The following is an 18770-nucleotide window of genomic DNA, read 5'->3' on the forward strand; positions in this document are numbered from 1 at the left end:
GTGAATTACGTTCATTCTCGCCATAAACCGGATCTTTTTTAGCGAATATTGTCAAGATAAATCTCACAGTCTCAGAGGAAAGTCACAATTCCACGTATATCAGCGATTAAGACGTTCATATTTGTTCTACCAGGTGTTTCTGAGCGGGCCTTCGCGGCGGACAGGCGCTGCACGCCTACGTCACCAGACACGACCGTCGAGGACGCGGGCGCCATTTTGGCTCAAACAAACGTCGGAGAAGCCCCCCCGGAGTGCGCCCGTTTCAAACCCCGCGTGGCGGTGCTGCTCGCTGGGTTCCGTCGACCCGCTGCCCGGGGGGTGGTGAGTGGCTTGTTTCTCGGCCTCGCCATGGGCGGCTGCTCCGCGCCGAACTGCTCCAACTCCACCACCACGGGGAAGCAGCTGTTCAGGTTCCCCAAGGAGCCGGAGAGGAGGAGGCGCTGGGCGGCGAACTGCCGGAGGGACTTCCACCCGACCCCGCACTCCAGGCTGTGCCAGGTAGGGGCAGGGAGACGGTTCCCAGCCGGGGCGAAGCAGGGGAGGGTCGGAGGCTGTGAAGAGTTTAGGAGTTAATCTGGTCATTTATTTTAATTAATTTGTTGAAATAGTTTTATTTTCTATTGTTTTTGTTTTTTAGTACATTCCTAGTGTACATGACACCTTCCTCTTGGGTTCAGCTTTCTGGTTCATGCTAGCTTCAGTCCATCATTGGTTATGGTGTTAGCGTTTTTCCTTTTAATTTCAGGTTGTATGTTTTGTTCCGTATCACTAGGTTCAGTGTATTTAATTGTGTGCAATTAACCAATCTTTTTTCTTTATGCTCAAATATCAGTGTGTTTCAAAAGTCTAGTCTACTAGCTTATATTTTCTTAATTGTATCAAATGATAGTCGTATCAAGAATCTGTTTATTTGGACAAGTACGACTTCATATACAGGGAGTTACACTCCTCATGTACAGAAATGCCCAACCCTATTTATAATTATATTCATACACAGTCAGACAGTTAAGACTGTCCTTACTGCCGCTCGGCCCCTGCCACAGCCTCTTATCTGGCACATAGAGCACAGTTTGTACGTTCTGTATATGTGTTTCACAGTTTTGAGACCATTGGGCGTTCCCCTTCTATGCTTCTGTAAGATTCTAGTTTTATTTTTGTACTGTTATCCACCAACTATACCATGGCAAGTTCCTTGTACAATGTACTTGGTCCAGTAAACTGATTCGCAAGTGTTGGTACAGACGAGTCTAAAACTAGCGTGTGTGTGTACATTTTATTTATTTATATATATATACACACACACACACACACACACACACACACAGACCAATCAGCCACAACATTGAAAGCACCACTTATAACCACTAATATTGTGTAGCTCCCCCTCCTGCCGCCAAAACAGCTCTGACCCATCACGACTTGTTTGTCAAAGTGTATTGTTATCGATAAGGTCCTTTGTAGACCCCTTTGTCTTCATAAGTCTGTTAATCGATCATAAAATCGACTCTTTCTCAATTCAGATGTGGTGTTTGCAAGTAATGGCATTGGTTTTGACATTCTATCGATACATGTGTAACAAATTTGAGTTTTTGTCTTATTTATTTTACGCCCCACCCAGGACCATTTTGAGCAGAGCCAGTTTGAGGAGATAGCCAGATCTCCGGCCGGGGGGAAGAAGCTGCGGCCCAACGCTATTCCCACCCTGTTTGGCGTGAAAGAGGCTCCGTACCCTGCCGTCACCAGACCACACTGTCTGCTGCCTCTCAAACCTGAACCAGGTCACCCACCTCATTTGTCTTGTCTGACTGAACAAACTGTCTGGACCGTAGCCCCAGAACACCTCAGACCTGGTGGTCACTATCATGTGGCCGTTCTAAAAAGTGGCTGATCAATAATAAATTGTAATTTGATTACCTAGTCCTTGAATGCATGAGGAAACTTGCATTAGGGTCAAGTTTGGACGTTCTAAAGGCCAAACACTGGCGCAATAAACTAAGGCAAACTGGGCGGTTTTATTTTAAGATATTGCATTTTGGGGGGACATTAAGTGAACAAATTCTTCGACGTTGCTCTGTGTCTACAGTGGAAAAAGAGCTGAATTTTGAGGAGCATGGCTATGCCAGGCACACCCCGCTCCCCGGCATGGAGGAAGAGGAGGGAGACAGCGATGGCAAGGAGCAGCGGCAGCACTGCAAACAGTGTCAGTTCCTCAGGAAGCGTCTGGAGCAGGAGATGCAGCACTCTGCCCGGCTGCGGAAAGAGGTGAGTTGGTCGGCCAGAGCCTCATCTCCACCCGCAGTGACCGGCTGCGATTTGCAGTCGTCGGTCTGGGAGCAGAAACGCATTTGTTTTGATGGATGTAGTGCTCTACTTGGAACTCTGATCTTTCACATGCTGGCTCTGACCTGCAGCGTTTTTTATGCTTTGAGTCCTTCTAGATAAATTGGCTTGGGCAGAAGAACATTAATGACGGGTGATTATTATTATTTTTATTTATTTTATTTTTTTATATGTCCGCTAGGAAAAATCCTGTTTAGCATTAACACGGTGTAAGTACAGTTTACCGTGTTCAATCATAGTCTGTGTTTAACAACTCATCTGATCAAGCTCCTGTTATAGGACGGCTGCACATACGGTCCCTCATGCGGCGAATCAGCAGTAGGACTGCTTTACGGCAATATTTTGCATCGCGGTGCTTTACGGTATCTGCATGTTCGAGCGAGTTTAAACAAACAGGGAGGCACGTGGAGCTTCGGGAAATAAAAATGACTCATTGGCTGGATCATAGATTATTACAACATTTGTCTGGTCTGCTACCGCGCCGTGACCACGTAAGGTGAGTTGACGACCGAGCCGATCGCATTTTACTACATGTAGAAGACACAGGTAGCGTCAGTACAACTTAATTTTCCTTCGACTTCCAGCGTTCGCCTCCGCAAAAATAACATAATAATGTTTTTTTTCCCCCATTCTAAATAGCAATTCCAGTACAGGATGAATAATCAATGTTTTTTTTTTTTTTATTGTTATTATACTTCTTTAAATCGGGTCACATCGGCTGTAGAATGTGACTTTATGTGTTCTTCTAACCCTCATTGTGGAGTGTATTGTCTGAATCAACTACGACCACGGGAGTGAAATGTGAAAACGACTTTGGCACATTAAACTATGTTCTATGTGTGCATAAGCCCACGAGGTAAACGTGTTAATGCTGCATTTGTAAGGCTAAGTGTTTTTTATTTTCAATGTATTTTATTTTTTGTGTTGCATCAAAATGTACAATTTAAAAATATTTCTCGCTGGAAATGATCATACTAATCAGCATACTACATACTTAAATGTTTATTACGTAGACATTTCAAAAATGCTCTAGTCATAATCATAGTCATAGCCAGTTTTTTATTCATGGTAAAAGAAAACAATCTAGATTTGTCTGCTGTCCTATCGGCCTCAATCCAGACCTTTCTGTATCTCTGAGCTATAATTTATCTCTGTATGACCTTCACCTTCAGGTGGAGGAGATGAAGAAGCGCCTGTTTCGCCTGGACCGGATCGAGAAAGGTCTCCAGAACTTTCTGTACGAGGACCAGATCCGGGCGCTGTCCCTCAGCAAGCGCTCCCGTCGTGCTGTCTGGTCCCCGGAGACCGTCCTGAAGGCCAGCAAGCTCCGCCGGGCCGTCGGCAACAAGGGCTACGAGTACCTGAGGGAGATGGGCTACCCGCTGCCCTCCTACCGGACGCTGTGCAACCGCCTGGAGACCAAGATCATGGTGACCACGGACCTGAGCTGTGAGGAGCTGGCCGAGCTCGGCCTGGGCCTCATGCCCCCCAGCTACAGTCCCACGGGGGACGTTGGGGTAAACGAGGAGGAGGAGGAGCTGATAGGAGTGTTGTCCTGAGGGAATCCTGCTGAACTCACCAGACGGACACAAAGGTCTGCGCTGGGAGGTGAAGAACCCTGAAGACGTCTACCTCGGCCGCTCTTGTTTTTTTTTTTTTTTAACCCAGCCCTAATAGACTTATCGTCCAGCCCGACCCCTATCTACAAGCAGTGTAAGGGCACGTTGTGGAGGATATCACACGATGCGCACAGGTCTGCAAGGACGACAAACCGTCACCGGGCTCGTTTTCTCGCGGCGTCTGTGAGACTACGATAAACACTTTGTTTACAAGATGTTTTCCTCGTGGTGCTTTTCACCCTGAAAATGCTTCCATGCAACGTGAAAGTCAGTTGTCCTGACGACAGGGTTCAGTGTGTGAAGTGAATGTTCCAAACAGAGCGGCCTTAGGCGGGGGAGACTACTAGGGGAGGAAGGCCTCGTCAGAGCAAGTTTATTTATGCAGGCCTTAATCGCAATACAGCCGCAGAAGGCTTCACAAATCCACATTTCACATAAAAATTAATGGCATCCCCGAGTCGGAACCCATCCGGCCCAGGAAGCACAGTTTGGGTCGTTGGTCCCGAACCGGCCAATAACATTGCGGGTTGCGGCAATAGAGAGAAGCTGATTCATTACTATTACTGAACCGTACAGATTGAAACTTTATGCTAACTGGTACGTATGAATGTCAACATTCTGCTGTGTGTCTGAAAAGGCGTGACATGTTAAATATGGGTCTGGCATCAGAACTTTGTGTCGGTGGTGTTATGCGACACATACGCCCGTTTTACTTTAAAATCAGACCAATATCTAACAGGAGTGTTGGTATCGTTGCATTCCTGCTTCAAAACCTCCCAAACAGTGTGTCTTCGTACTACTGGGTGGGATTGCACTAAGGCTGCCGATATTGCTGCTGCTGTTCATGTTCTTGTGTTCCAAAGTTGGATTAGTAAATTATTTGAATATTTTACTGGACACACTGAGACAATATCAAAAAACAGTGGTGGCCATTTTAAAGCCAGTGAAGCTGGTTTATTTCCCTTTGACAATTGTGTTTAATAGAGCTAGCGAATGTATTTTTATTCTAATCGTAAAAAATATTTTGCCATTTGCTTCTTCGGTCAATAAGATTATAATAAATCATCTTTCAATGAATTACCAAATGATGTTACAGTTGTTCACACAGCATCACAACATAAATATTTTAGGTGTTTGTTTGTTTTGTTTTTTTTAAAGGACATGTCCTTTAAGTTGGAATGCCCAATGACCGTAATGCCGGACAACAATATGGAACTGGATGCCAGAAAGCGCATCATGCTAAGCTCAGGACAGATTTGGGATCAGTGCTCAGACTCCAGAGGACAGGGGTTGGAGAAAATAAAAGGTTGATTAAGGTGTGTGTGTGTGTGCACGCCCCTCATTAGAACGGCATCGAATGTTCATTGTGTTGGACTGTCAAACAATTAGAGTTGTGTTGATGAAAATGTACTTTTACTCATTTTAGGCCTAGCTCTTCCTTTTCCCGGTCCAAGGGTTGCAGTTTTTGGTCCCGCTTTTTACTGCAAGACAAAGTCAATCTCAAACAGAAAAGGAAATTTGTTTGACGTTATGTAACGTCAAATGACTGCAAACAGCGTTGGATTTGGACTTCAATCACTACGGTTGTTAACTGCATTGGGACTATTTACTTGTTTTCTTGTTTGGAACGAGGCCTCTTCACTCCGTACTGACGGTCACCGGTCGTCCGCCGTCATCAAACACTGAACACGCAGTTTGTTTGTCACATGCTGCTGTTCAACAGGCACACAGTTCAGAACCTCACCCACTCAGTGTCACACAAACATTGCTCCATCAGAGGATCAATGTCACCAAAGGGGGGAGTGGAGCAGGACGTGCCCTCATGGAAACGCGGTCGCAACCGTCTTTGTTTGTTTATATTGTGAATTGTAAATCTCATGACACAATAAGAAAAAGAGCGTGTCTGATATAATGTAATTACACAGATCATCATCAACTCAAATGCGAGTGTCTGATGGCTTTACAATCAAGGCTTGGGGAAAAATAGTGAGATAGTTGCATAAGGACAGTGACAGGATGGAATGTGGACCCTGGTCAGGGTAAAAGTAAATATAGCTTGTCAAACACATTAAAAAGGTCTATTTATTCAATTTCATTTTTCTATTTTCATATGTTCAATGTTGAGAAATTAATTCTGCACTGTAATTTAGAAGTCGATATAAGGATTACAGTTTTGTTCGTTGTTTGGTTCCTATGGAATATCTACCGTGTGACCTGCCTTCACCGAGGAGAACAGCTGCTAAATGATTGTTTAAGTGATAGATTTGCTGTTTTAAAACCCAGCCCTTATTAAGGCTGAAACCTTTGCACCATTGGACTGCATAGCAAGACCCAGCAGCCGAGCGGGGGAATCGAAAACATGCCCTCCAATAGCCTCCCGATACTTTATTTATTTATTTCTCTCTGTTGATTTTGGGGGCAGTTCTAAGCCCACCCAGAGGGCTTAAAAACATCAGAGCTCCACTGAACGCTTATTGTGGTGGAAGGGAGAGACAAGACAGCAGAGAAGGTCAGTAAATTTTTCTTTGTCGCGTTATTAAAGTCCATAGCATCTTGGAAAAATGCCTTATTTTGAAAGTAATGAATGTGAGAATCCTGCTTGAATTAGATCATTTCAAATTAATTTCTTGTGTAGGATAAACTTATGATGGTTGGTTCTTAGTTTAATGTTGGACTGAGACCAGCTTAAAAGCTGATGCGTTGATTGTGTGTATTAAGTTGTAGTTGTGTTTTGTTTTTTTACATCCCTTTGTCTGTATCCAGTGCTTCCTTTTGCTTTTGGGGTATTCAAGCCAGTTCTAGCTGTCACTTGGACGCTTAAGCTCTCGATGGAAAAGTTTTTGCACACAAGACATGGCTTTTTGATCAATTAACCAAACTCCAGACTAAGATATTACACCAGTTGTTTGTCTCTGACCACACTAAACAATGTCAAGTCTTTCCCTCATTATCGATGTGATAATCTCCCTTTCAATCCGTCTGCTCATTATCCTATCCCTCCATCGGTACATTCATTCTTCTGTCTCTTTGTGTTCTTGCCCCATTACAAACTCATTTCTGGGATGAGTTCCACACGGGCTGAGAGAGACAATGAGGGTTTACTTTTTAATTATTTTTGGATCAAACGGTCTTTCCATTTAGCTCCGACCAACCATCCCAAAGCAGTATGTGCTGTGCTGTGCCAGCAGGCCCTGGCTGCACGTGCTGCACGGTTCTACCCTTCACATCCTAGTGCCAGTTGGTCTGCAAACAGACAGATGTAGCTGTGGAACGAGCTGCTGATGATGACCAAACATTACTGACGAAACAAGGATATTGGTTGATGTTGTCATCTTCAAATCGGGTGTCTAACCTTTTCTGTAATTATTATTTGTAAAAAATTTTAGTCACTTGTATAAATGCAGTAAATCATGTTATTATGACTTTAAAATATGCAATAGGAAGGGAAAAAAAACATGATTTGAAGATGCTGCCAATTTCTTTTGAAAAGTAGTGAGAAAACATCCCAATTTTATGGGTCTGATAGGTCTGATTATTCATTGTATTGAGCCCTTCCACAAACAGGATGTTCTGGAATTTCAATATTTGATCATTACGGGATGGGAGACGCCAAGGTTTCGGTTTGCATTGAACTAGAAGGGTATGTCCCTGTAATAGTCCTTTAACAGGGGCTTTGTGTTTGCCCTCAGAAGCTGGAGGCGTGTGTCCAGAGGGGCACAATGACCGCTCTCTTGCCGATGTGGCTGCTTGCCACCCTGCCCGGTCTGATCTGGGCCGCTGCCGCCCCCCTCCTGGTGGAAGGGAACAGCGACCCGTCCATGATCTGCAAGCCTGCCCCCCACTGGGAGGTGGCAGGACGGGCACCCATGCGCGAGCTGCTGGGAAATGTGGTGGTAGTGGCACTGCTGAAGGCCAGCTGACAGTTCTGTCTCATCCAGGCCTCCAAGTAAGACTGCACAACATATAAGCCCATGCCATAACAATAATAGTAATAAGCCCATGCCAATGAAAAACTTGATGGCGAATAAGATGTGGAGGTTTCACCGGTTTTGTTTTACTGTGATTGCCGAGTGTGATGAGTTGCATTTTTCACAAACCAGCCCTGTAGTTACTCTTCATGTTTTCAAAATTCACTTTCATTTTTCTAAAAATATATATATTTCAATACACGATTATTCGTAAACATGAAACATTTTTAAATGATATTTTCACTGCTTCCGGCACTGAAACTACGTTATGAAATGCATGGTCAGGGACCACCTGCAGCGCCTTCACTTACCACCAGGGGGACCTCCGACCTCCATTTAAAAACCCCTGGTCCACAGTTTCCGCTTCAATTTAGAACTTCCCCTTAAATGCAAGGCCAATAACATTAAGCCGGCACAACTCAAGTCTGTCTCTGTCACAGGATCGGAGGCCTGCGCGACACTCTGGAGCGCAGCAGAATGAAGGAGGTTTCCTTCGTGATCGTCAACGAGCAGGAGGCTCATTCCAGGGCCATGTACTGGGAGCTGAAGAGGAGAGCGCCCCCCGGCATCCCCGTGTACCAGCAGGAGGCGCTGCAGGACGACGTCTGGGAGGCGCTGGACGGAGATAAAGACGACTTCCTGGTGTATGACAGGTGAGCGCTGGCGGCGAGGAAGGCAAGGGGTGCGAAACCCCCAGAGATCCAGCCTGATTTTGGAGGCTGCTTAGGCAAAGTGAGCAATGTGACCCCGCCCAAACGGAAGAAACGGCAGGATTGTGGTTTTGATGTTTTCATGGCGCGAACGGCCGCCGTGATAAGTCTGGTGGTTATTTGCGAAAGCTCCTCCCTCGGTCTCTCCTTTTCCAGGTGTGGCCGACTGACCTTCCATGTAGTCCTGCCATACAGTTTCCTCCATTATCCCTTCGTCGAGGCTGCAATCAGAGCGACCTACATGAAAGATATCTGCAACTGTTCAGTGAGTCATGCACCGACACGCCCACACACACACACACCTTTTTTTTGTGGCAGAGCTGCCTTATTCACTCGGACGCGATGTCTTCTCGTTTCCAAGGGCAACGCTACGTTGTCCAGCGGAGGGAACAGCACGGCGGGCAACGGCACTCTCACGTCGAACTCCACCCACTCCGTCCACCCACTCGGAGGAACTGCACCGCCGCCCACAGGTCCAGAGGAGGGCGGCGCTCCGTGGTTGCACAAGCCAGAGGGGCCCGCGGAGGGAGCGACGGCGCATGGAGGTCCACCACATCACGGCCACCAGCACCATCCAGACCACCACCACCAACCAGACCACCACCACCATCCTCACCACCACCACCACCACCACCATCCTCATCACACCATCACATAAATCACGCTAAGCATCATGGGGCAAAAATGGAAACCCATAATCAGGATGGCAATTAATATCCCAATGTGATTTAGCACCGTTTTGCCATAGTGTGTGTATGTTGTATAGTTTGTCGCATTGTGAGTGAAAGTGTGTGTGTGTGTGTGTGTTATGGTGTGTGACGTCACTGTGACAAAGGTAGTTTTCTCCTCGTACGGTGTGAACCGTCAACCGTCGTCGAGGGTGACACAATGACGGGACGTTGAGGACGTCGCTGCCCTTTAAACTCTTTACTACTTTAAAAATGTATTTATTATAAGCGGCTTCCAGCTGAACCCATCCGGAGGAGAATTCCACCTCATGGGCGTTGGAAGGAAAGCTTCCTCAGCTAGAGATTAAAATGATTGTATGGTGAATCTATAATCAGAGACACAGATAACCTGCCGCCCAAACTCCAACCCTATGTGGGTGGAAATGCCCCCCCCCCCCCCCCCCCCCCCTTTTTTTTTTTTAATTTGTTTTTTTCAAAGCACCCTGGCTGCGGTTTCTCCGGCGCTGAGCCCACGCCTTCCCGCTCTGTGCGGACGTAGCGGCCGGCTCCGCCCCGCCCTCACCCCACCTACCCATCTCCCGCTAATGAAGTCTACCACGCTAAACCTGGAAACAGGAGTCTGTAGACGGATGTGTGCGGAGCGGGCAGGGGCGGACGGAGCCACCGCTTCGGCTTCACAGAGCGACGGGAGCGTCCGGGGGCCGCCGCGGGGCAGACCCCGGCCGGGGCGTCGCTTCGAACCGATTGGAACTACGTCCCATGCATATGCCTCGGGCCCATGTGACCGCAGGATGAACGCAGGGTGCAGATGTCGGGCCTGGGATACGCTGTGACCAGAGAACTGAGTTAAACCGTAGTTTAGTCCTCCGGGCATTTTGCTCCCTGCAGTGGCCTTCAGCATCACCCATATTTAAAAATTAAACCGTCGAGTAGTTTTACTAGAATACGACGCAAATTCCCCATCCATGCCCTAAATGAACACCGTTTGAAATGCGCATTAAATAAACATGAACCTTCTGTTCTGGAAAAATCAACCGGGGGAAAATTTGGTCCGATTTTCATCTCCTGAATCCCTTGAGTTGTGGATGGACCACCGTTTCAACGCGGGCGTCTCATTACAGGGGGTATTTAAAACTCTGGTAGACACCGACATGTTTGAACCATAAACGCCATGTCTATTTTTTCTTTAGTGTACGTTTTGCCCTGTGCGTCTCCAGTCCGTCAGTTTAATTTCAAGGTTGAAGAGAAAAATAAATCGTGTTTAGATGGAGATACAGCCACGTGGTGCTCATGTATTATTTAGTATGACGCGAAAGTGCAAAATATTACAGTGGTATGAACCTACATTGATCCCAATGAGGATCATGGATATTGGAAGGGTTGAGTGTTTGCGCAGTTTTTGCTGTTTTGTTTCTCGAGGACGTCGGTAGCAGACAACATACTGTCATCGGCGACCGTTTCCTCTTAAAAGGAGTGAGAAGGAGAGATGGGACAGAATTAAAGAAAAGAAAAAAAAAAATACCGTATTTTTATTTTACAACAGCTTGGACACAGTCCACGCACACATCACGTCACATAAGCAGCAGATCATCCACTTGTACTTTAGGAACAACCCGCCACATGTCATGCAGGTCTCTCTCTCTTACACACACACGCACGCTGCAGGTGGATTACCTGGGGCAGCCTCTGCGTGTGACACTAAAACGCTTGGTGTGTCAGAGCAGTGACCCAGCAGAAGCACAACATGGAAAGATGAAACATTCCTTATTTGGCACATCAGCAGATATTAGGATATTACATATCAGCCACCTGCACAATGAAGGTAAAGACAAATTACTAGTTTTTATTCACCTATAGACTGTGTAAATAAATATGGTAGTTTGGCAAGATTGACCTTTTGAGATGCTTAGGAGACACGGGAGTTGTTTTTTTGGGGGAGATGACGCTGAACAGTTCTCAGCCGAGAAGAGACGCAGGCAGCATCGGTGTTGGAGTGAAATAGTCTCAGTGAATGGACAGGGATCATTCAGTGAGCCCATCATTTAATCAGCACTGGATATTTTGATTGGTTTCATAAGTTTAAATAACATGTTATAAATTTTTTTTGAATTCTGCAAAAATTATAAAATGGATTTTTCAAAAAAAGTATGATAATGGAATAATAACATTATGGAAGTTAAAGCAAAAATGTATTAAGTTTTTTGTATTCATATAATATTTTCATCTCAATACTGTAATGTACATGATAATGCTTTCCATAATTTGACAGAGTCTCGGGTAAAGTTAAGTTGAAACTTTATTTAGTTCATCACAGTATCTATTCACTCAAGGTCTGTGACTTTTGGCTGTTTGTATTATTAAAACACTTGATCACTATTAAATCATTCATAACTATGATAAGCAGACCTCAAGAGTGATTTGTTGTTTTTGTATTGTTCTGTGTAATTAATATTGAATACCCCTGCTGTTGTTGACAATATCTTCCCTCCGGGAAAGTGATTACGTGAGGTTTACTTCCCAGTAAATCCTGGCGAATCTGCCGTAGCGGCTTAAAGTGCTTAGTGCCGTCGCACCGGGTCACTGCTTGACCCCCCTCACACCGTGTGGAGACGGCGTTCACACTGGGGCGTGGTGAAAGGAAATCACACTATTACAACCATCATCAATTGCTCCTCTGACCTGATCTGGACTCGTTTTATTCAATATATTATTTTAATGGATTGCTTCAATTCGGTCTCAAGTAGGTTTAAGTAGTTGTAATAGGCCTAGATTTGAGCAGGACATTAAGGCCCATTGTTAATTTACCAACTGACAAACCCTGGAGAAATTAAGTCTGACACAAGATCTTTTTCAGGTCACATGTTGTTTTCTCTTGTTTTCTATTTTATAAATATTATTATTATTATTATTATTAGAAGTAGTAGTAGTAGTATTAATATAATGATGATAATAATAATAATCAATATTGTTATTGTCATTAGAGTCATTATTAACATACTGTACTGTACATAGAGACCTGCTGCCCTGTAGGGGTAGTATTTGTCAGACACCAGGTGGCAGCCCTGCCATGTGTATGACCTCCAGTCAGACCAAGTAGCCATTAATAATCAATCTCTGTGTGTATTATTGAGTATAGTTCATAGAATATTCTCCAGATCCTCTAAATATCTTGTTCAGACTCAATGTGTGTCATGGAAATATAGAAACATCCCATTCTTTAACAGACTCTTTCTAGAAATTCATCTGTCCAGTGAATAGTAACACAACTAAACTATATAATAATAATAATAATAATAATAATAATAATAATAAATTACCTCTAATTATACCATATGGCTTCAGGAACTGGAGATTTTCTTAGTTATTTTTTTATTTTTATTTTTTATATCGTCGCATTAAGCCACATTCAGCTCCCAATTATCTATTTATTTTTATTTTGCCATTTTCAGCCCAAATTAATTTTAAAAAAAATCTTATGTTATTATATTTTCTTTTTCTTTTCATACCTACAGTATGGTTCCCTATAACTGGGTGACATGTCAAATGCAACATTGAGCCTTTAAGAATATCCCCAAATTTTTGCCCAAACTTGGACCCACAACTTGTGTTTAGGAAAATACGGTTCCTCCACCTTTCTCATAACTAGGGGCGTGGACATTTTAACACATTTCCTGCTTATGACACTCTTTGTGCATCTTATGGTTCCAGGACGATCACAATGTGGCAGAAATTACAGCTTTTCTACCATGGGATTCTGGAAAACGGAGGCAAGCGGCGAATTCATCCTTTAAAGAAGGCAGCCATATTGTGTGAACGGGAGTGTTGTTATTGCTTGGGTCTCTGTCCCTCCAGACGAAAGGACCAGCGGGTGGCTGCTGGTCCACTCCCCCGTTCCAATCTGCTGCATCTTCCTGTGCTACCTGCTCCTCCTCTGGTTCGGGCCCAAGGTGATGAAGCACAGGAAGCCCGTCAACCTGAAGCCTGTCCTGATCGTTTACAACTTCGCCATGGTCTGCCTCTCCGCCTACATGTTCTATGAGGTACCTTGTCACATGCTTTTTGATCACGAATGAACATTACCAGTTGTGAACAAGTAAAGAGGAAAATGAAAAATCTAAAGATGTCCGGCAGGTCACAAGCTGGTATTCTTATTAAATGACTGGACCGCGTCGACTATATTGCGGGATATGCACCGAAGTGAGATCAGGTAGGTCAGGTTCACTGTGCTGCGTTGGACTGAAATACGAGAACGCCGCCCTGAACTGCGACACGATGGCAAGGCCTGTTTGGCTAAAAGGACACCTGTCATGAACAGTCAGAAACCACATGGCAGATTTTTTTGTTTTTCCTCAGTTCACAGCATCTTCCTCGTTGGCCAAGTACAGTTTGCTCTGTCAGCCTGTGGATTACAGCGACAACCCACTGGCCACAAGGGTACGTGTTTTCTAGGTGTACATTATTTATCTAAAATGAACCCTTTGGTCAGATGAATTGTTCTGTCTTTATGCTGTGAGTACAGAAGCCCAAGTCAGAGTGCGTGCAAACAGAAGAGAAGGACTTTAGATAGCAATGCGTGCTTTGTTGGACCATTCACTGACCGAGTGTTTGGAACCCCGTCCCATAGATGGCCAGGGCGTGCTGGTGGTTCTACTTCTCCAAGGTCATAGAGCTAAGCGACACGGTGAGTATGAAAACTATCTGTGGCAGTTCGGCCTGCCACACACCACCGAGTGGCTTATTCTGGGCCTCCCGACACAAAGATGCGATGGTGTTAAGAGACGCCAGTTTAATAAAGAGAATGGGCAAGATGGAACAAGCCCGGAGCAGAAGGAAACATATCATGACAAGGGCTCCTGTCGTGTGTGTGTGGGGATGGGTGATTTACCTGTTGCTCGTTGATTGCTCTGACCAGCAACAGGCGTACATACACTCCTGAGCAGAGGCTCAATAAACTAGACCCAAGACAGGTGTGGCTGCTGACGGCCCCAGAGGTGGCTGCTGGGAGAAGAAGCTAGCTGCAGGCGGCTACCCTTGGTTGCTGCTGCGGCTGCTTCTCCCCCTATCCTCCGCCGGCCATCCGCTGGGTGCTGCTGCCGCCCGTCAACCTGTTGGTGGCTCCAGTGCGTCTTCGGTCGGCCCATCTCTGTCCCTTCCCTGTGTAGGGTCCCTGTTCAGGAACCACTGTCGCAGTTCCGCCTGCCACAAACCATCCAAGTGGCTTTTTCAGGGCCCTCCGACACAGGCAGTGTTGAAATATACCAGTTTATTGAGAAGAGTGGGCAAGATGAAACAAGCCCAGAGCAGATGGAAACATGTCATGACAATCGCTCCTTCCGCATGTGTGTGGGGATGGGCGATTCACCCTTCGCCTGCTTGCTCTGACGACCAATAGGCGTACAGCCACCCCTGACCCTGGGCCCAATTAATTAGACTCAAGACAGGTGTGGCTGCTTAAATCACACCACCTTCACACCACACTATGCAAAATTAACTGCATGTAGTTTAAAGCAGTTTTGTGGCGCAGGTCTCTCAAGAGCAGATGTAGTGTTAGAAAATTAATGTTGGTGAAATTATGACCTGTGACTCGAATCTTTAGTAAAAGGTTATGGATAAAGAACTTAAGCCAGTGCATGTGACAGCATCCCTGTCCGTGCCTCCTCCAGATGTTCTTCATCCTGAGGAAGAAGAACAGCCAGCTGACCTTCCTCCACGTCTACCATCACGCCACTATGATCTTCAACTGGTGGGCTGGGGTTAAATATGTCGCCGGGGGCCAGTGTGAGTGGACACGCCATGACGAGTTGTGAATAGAATCATCACTTTTTTTTACTAAATGATCTAAATCCATCTTCAGCCTTCCTGATCGGGCTGATCAACTCCCTGGTGCACGTGGTGATGTACCTGTACTACGGCCTGGCCGCTCTGGGGCTGCACGTGACCAGGTACCTGTGGTGGAAACGCTACCTCACCTGCCTCCAGCTGGTTAGAATAACATTTATACATGTTTGTGTGTTTGGGCGTGTTTTTGATATAAATGATCAAGTTACAAGCTGTAGATAGATTTCAAAAATCTATCTCAAATTACAGAATTGTATAATTTTTTTTGGTTAAAAACAGGACATTTATTTTGAAACAAATAGACACAATAATTCAATAATCAACACTTATTTCCAGCAATTGCATTTCACTCAAAATGATATATACACACACACACACACAGCGTTCCAAATGATTATGCAAATGGTATTTGTCTCTGATTTTCCTGGATAGTCGATGCAAATGACAGTCAGTATAATTTAAGTCATCAACCGTTAGGGTATAATTCGAATGTTATTGAACAAACCTCACAAAAATAACAGCATCTTTTCAAAAATAAAAAACTCAAAATGCACTGTTCTAAATTATTATGCACAACAGAGTTTCAAAACATTTTAATAGGTTGTAAAGAACTGAAAATGCCCATTTGTTGAATTTGCAGCATTAGGTCATATTTACTGAAATCAAAAGCTATTTCAATCAAAAACATCTTAACAGGCCAAGTTACATGTTAACATAGGAGCCTTCTTTGATATCACCTTCACAATTCTTGCGTCCATTGAACTTGTGAGTTTTTGGAGAGTTTCTGCTTGAATTTTTTTGCAGGACGTCAGAACAGCCTCCCAGAGCTGTCGTTTTGATGTGAAGTGCCTCCCACCCTCATACATCTTTTGCTTGAGGATGCTCCAAAGGTTCTCAATAGGGTTGCGGTCAGGGGAGGATGGGGGCCACACCATGAGTTTCTCTCCTTTTATGCCCATAGCAGCCAGTGACACAGAGGTATTCTTTGCAGCATGAGATGATGCATTGTCAGGCATGAAGATGGTTTTGCTATGGAAGGCAGGGTTCTTCTTTTTGTACCATGGAAGAAAGTGCTCAGTCACAACTCTATATACTTTGCCGAGGTCATTTTCACACCTTCAGGGACCAACCAGCTCTCTCCCCATGATTCCAGCCCAAAACATGACTCCGCCACCTCCTTGCTGACGTGGCAGCCTTGTTGGGACATGGTGGCCATCCACCAACCATCCACGACTCCATCCATCTGCACCATCCAGGGTTGCAGGGCACTCATCAGTAAACAAGACTGTTTGAATTAGTCTTCATGTATTTCCGGGCCCCCTGCAACCGTTTCTGCTTCTGAGCATTGCTTAGAGGTGCCCCAATAGTAGGTTTATGCACAACTTCAAGCCTCTGGAGGATCCTACACCTTGAGGTTGGCGGGACTCCAGAGGCACCAGCAGCTTCAAATACCTGTTTGCTGCTTTGTAACAGCATTTTAGCAGCTGCTCTCTAAATCCAATGAATTAGTCTGGCAGAAAGCTTCCTCATCCTGCCTTTATCTGCACCAAACCGTCTGTGTTTTGAATCAGCCACAAATCTCTTCACAGTACGATGATCACGCTTAAGTTTTTGTGAAATATCAAATGTTTTCGTACCTTGTCCAAGGCATTGCACAATTTGAGGCTTTTCGGCAGCAGAGAGATCCTTTTTCTTTCCCAAATTACTTGAAACCTGTGGCCTGCTTAATAATGTGGAACGTCCTTCTTAAGTAGTTTTCCTTAAATTGGGCTCACCTGCCAAACTAATGATCACAGGTGTCTGAGGTTGATTCAATTGATCCAAAGAGCCCTGAGACACAACACCATCCATGAGATTAATTGGAAAAACAAAAAATTAAATGTTTAGGATACTTGAATCCAATTTGCATAATAATTTGGAACGCAATGTACTGGAGGCCTTGGCTTTACTGACAAGAGAAGCAGTGTTCTAAAGCCTCCCAATGACAGGTGGGGGAGTGTGTGTGTGTGTGTGTGTGGGTGTGTGTGTGTGTGTGTGTGTGTGTGTGTGTGTGTGTGTGTGTGTGTGTGTGTGTGTGTGTGTGTGTGTGTGTGTGTGTGTGTGTGTGTGTGTGTGTGGGTGGGTGGGTGTGTGTGTGTGACGATAGACATACGGATAGATATGACAAAAATTACAGAATTCTATCTATCTGTCTATCTGCCTGTCTGTCTATTTGTCTGTCTATCTGTCTGTCTATCCATCTATCTACGTCTGTCTGTCTGTCTGTCTGTCCGTCTGTCTATTTTTATCTTTTAAACACCTATCTATATAATTTGTATCCACAAAAAGTGGTAGATCGACTCTTTGATTGACAGACAGATAGATGGACAGATGGACAGATAGATAGATAGATAGATGGACAGATGGACAGATAGATAGATAGATAGATGGACAGATGGACAGATAGATAGATAGATAGATAGATGGACAGAGGGATGGATAGATCGATGGATGTTACGGTGCCCTCTGCTAGGGGGCGTAACACGCCAACCTTTCCGTTCCTTATCGGCAGAGAAGCGTCTCATCCTCTTATCACACAATCTGTTTCTGGAGCAAGTTCTCCGGTGTCCACGGTGTCTCTCTTCATTCCCTGCATTGTTCTAGTCTGCAGTGCCGTATGTAGGTCAGTGTTGCAGCGATCTTACTGTTGGAACTGATTCCAGAGGCCACGCTTTTGTTAACACTTGTCCCCACCAAGCAGCCTCTTTTTTGGGGAGGGGGGGGTAGTTAGTGTGGTAGAATATGCATGTTTGTGTATGTGGGTGCGGGGTTATGTTGTACTACATATATTGAATTGAATGGGGGGGCCGGAGGTGGGCGCACTTACTTGTCCAATACGCATATGCTTGACACACACACACACACACATATATATACACACACACACACACACACACACACACACACACACACACACACACACACACTGCTGGCAGGGGCATATAGGGGGCCCTAGCCCCCATATGGATGTATGGATTAGCCTTCGGCTCTAAGACAATAGGTCCATATGCAGTGACAGCTAGAGCTATGGAGACTCATTAAGCTTAATGTGCTTATTAAAGTAAATTAGATTAGAGCTTTGCTAGAGCCTGGATTGTGACTCCAAAATGCATCATGGGTTTGCTGCTCCTCATACAAATAAGAATACTATTTATATTTCATGGTACCCATGGTGAGAAGTTTGGACTCTTATTTATTTCTTTCTTTACTTAATTACACTGCAATGCATTTGCATTTGTGTATTGATTTCATGATATTTCCGTGTAATGGGGAAATCGACTGTGCGTCTCTTGTTGCTTGCCTAGACAATAAAAATAGTTCTCAACCGCTTTTATACATGCAGCACGTTGAGATATAGCCCTAGACTAATGTGCATATGAAGAAATATAAGCTTTTAGATAGTAAAGAAAAATATGAATCAATGTAAAATGAACAAAACAAAAAAACAATGTTCGTTTTTGCAGACGCCCTGCATTTCCTTCCCAGACCCCTAGGCGGCAGCGAATCCCGGTTTTGGGAACCCCTGCCATGAATTCTGTACTCTATTCTATCCTATTGCTTAAGCAT

At 44.8% G+C, this 18770-nt stretch overlaps 3 protein-coding genes across 3 annotated transcripts in view; all 3 read left to right on the forward strand.

Annotated features, from left to right (window-relative positions):
- The first annotated feature begins 232 nt into the window (after positions 1-232).
- On the forward strand, positions 233-6030 carry LOC307238094 (uncharacterized protein). Its single transcript, XM_080010950.1, has 4 exons — positions 233-498; positions 1619-1778; positions 2084-2262; positions 3513-6030. The coding sequence occupies exons 1-4, from the start codon at positions 349-351 to the stop codon at positions 3897-3899; spliced, it is 876 nt and encodes a 291-aa protein (XP_079867076.1). The 5' UTR covers positions 233-348; the 3' UTR covers positions 3900-6030.
- A 1648-nt stretch (positions 6031-7678) lies between these two features.
- Positions 7679-10176, forward strand: selenop2 (selenoprotein P2; the record flags this gene model as incomplete). The annotated part of the gene is made up of 4 exons (XM_080010482.1): positions 7679-7905; positions 8368-8580; positions 8794-8902; positions 10117-10176. 4 exons carry the CDS (start codon positions 7679-7681, stop codon positions 10174-10176), a joined length of 609 nt encoding a protein of 202 aa, XP_079866608.1.
- A 2868-nt stretch (positions 10177-13044) lies between these two features.
- Positions 13045-18770, forward strand: part of elovl8a (ELOVL fatty acid elongase 8a) — a gene marked incomplete at both ends in the record, with an annotated part of 6276 nt that continues 550 nt past the window's right edge. The window contains 6 exons of the mRNA XM_080010483.1: positions 13045-13093; positions 13179-13366; positions 13680-13760; positions 13951-14007; positions 14990-15104; positions 15181-15308. Coding sequence (XP_079866609.1) covers positions 13045-13093; positions 13179-13366; positions 13680-13760; positions 13951-14007; positions 14990-15104; positions 15181-15308 — 618 coding nt within the window. The remainder of the gene's footprint in view (positions 13094-13178; positions 13367-13679; positions 13761-13950; positions 14008-14989; positions 15105-15180; positions 15309-18770) is intronic.

The sequence above is a fragment of the Zeus faber genome (assembly GCF_960531495.2).
Source record: "Zeus faber genome assembly, chromosome: 12".
NCBI classification, from domain to species: Eukaryota; Metazoa; Chordata; class Actinopteri; order Zeiformes; family Zeidae; genus Zeus; species Zeus faber.

Bases quoted from the DNA above. Each gene is read 5' to 3' on its own strand.
- LOC307238094 (XM_080010950.1), top strand. From the start codon at position 349: ATGGGCGGCTGCTCCGCGCCGAACTGCTCCAACTCCACCACCACGGGG. The intron at 499-1,618 runs GTAGGGGCAGGG...CGCCCCACCCAG, and splicing joins CGCACTCCAGGCTGTGCCAG to GACCATTTTGAGCAGAGCCA. The intron at 1,779-2,083 runs GTCACCCACCTC...CTGTGTCTACAG, and splicing joins GCCTCTCAAACCTGAACCAG to TGGAAAAAGAGCTGAATTTT.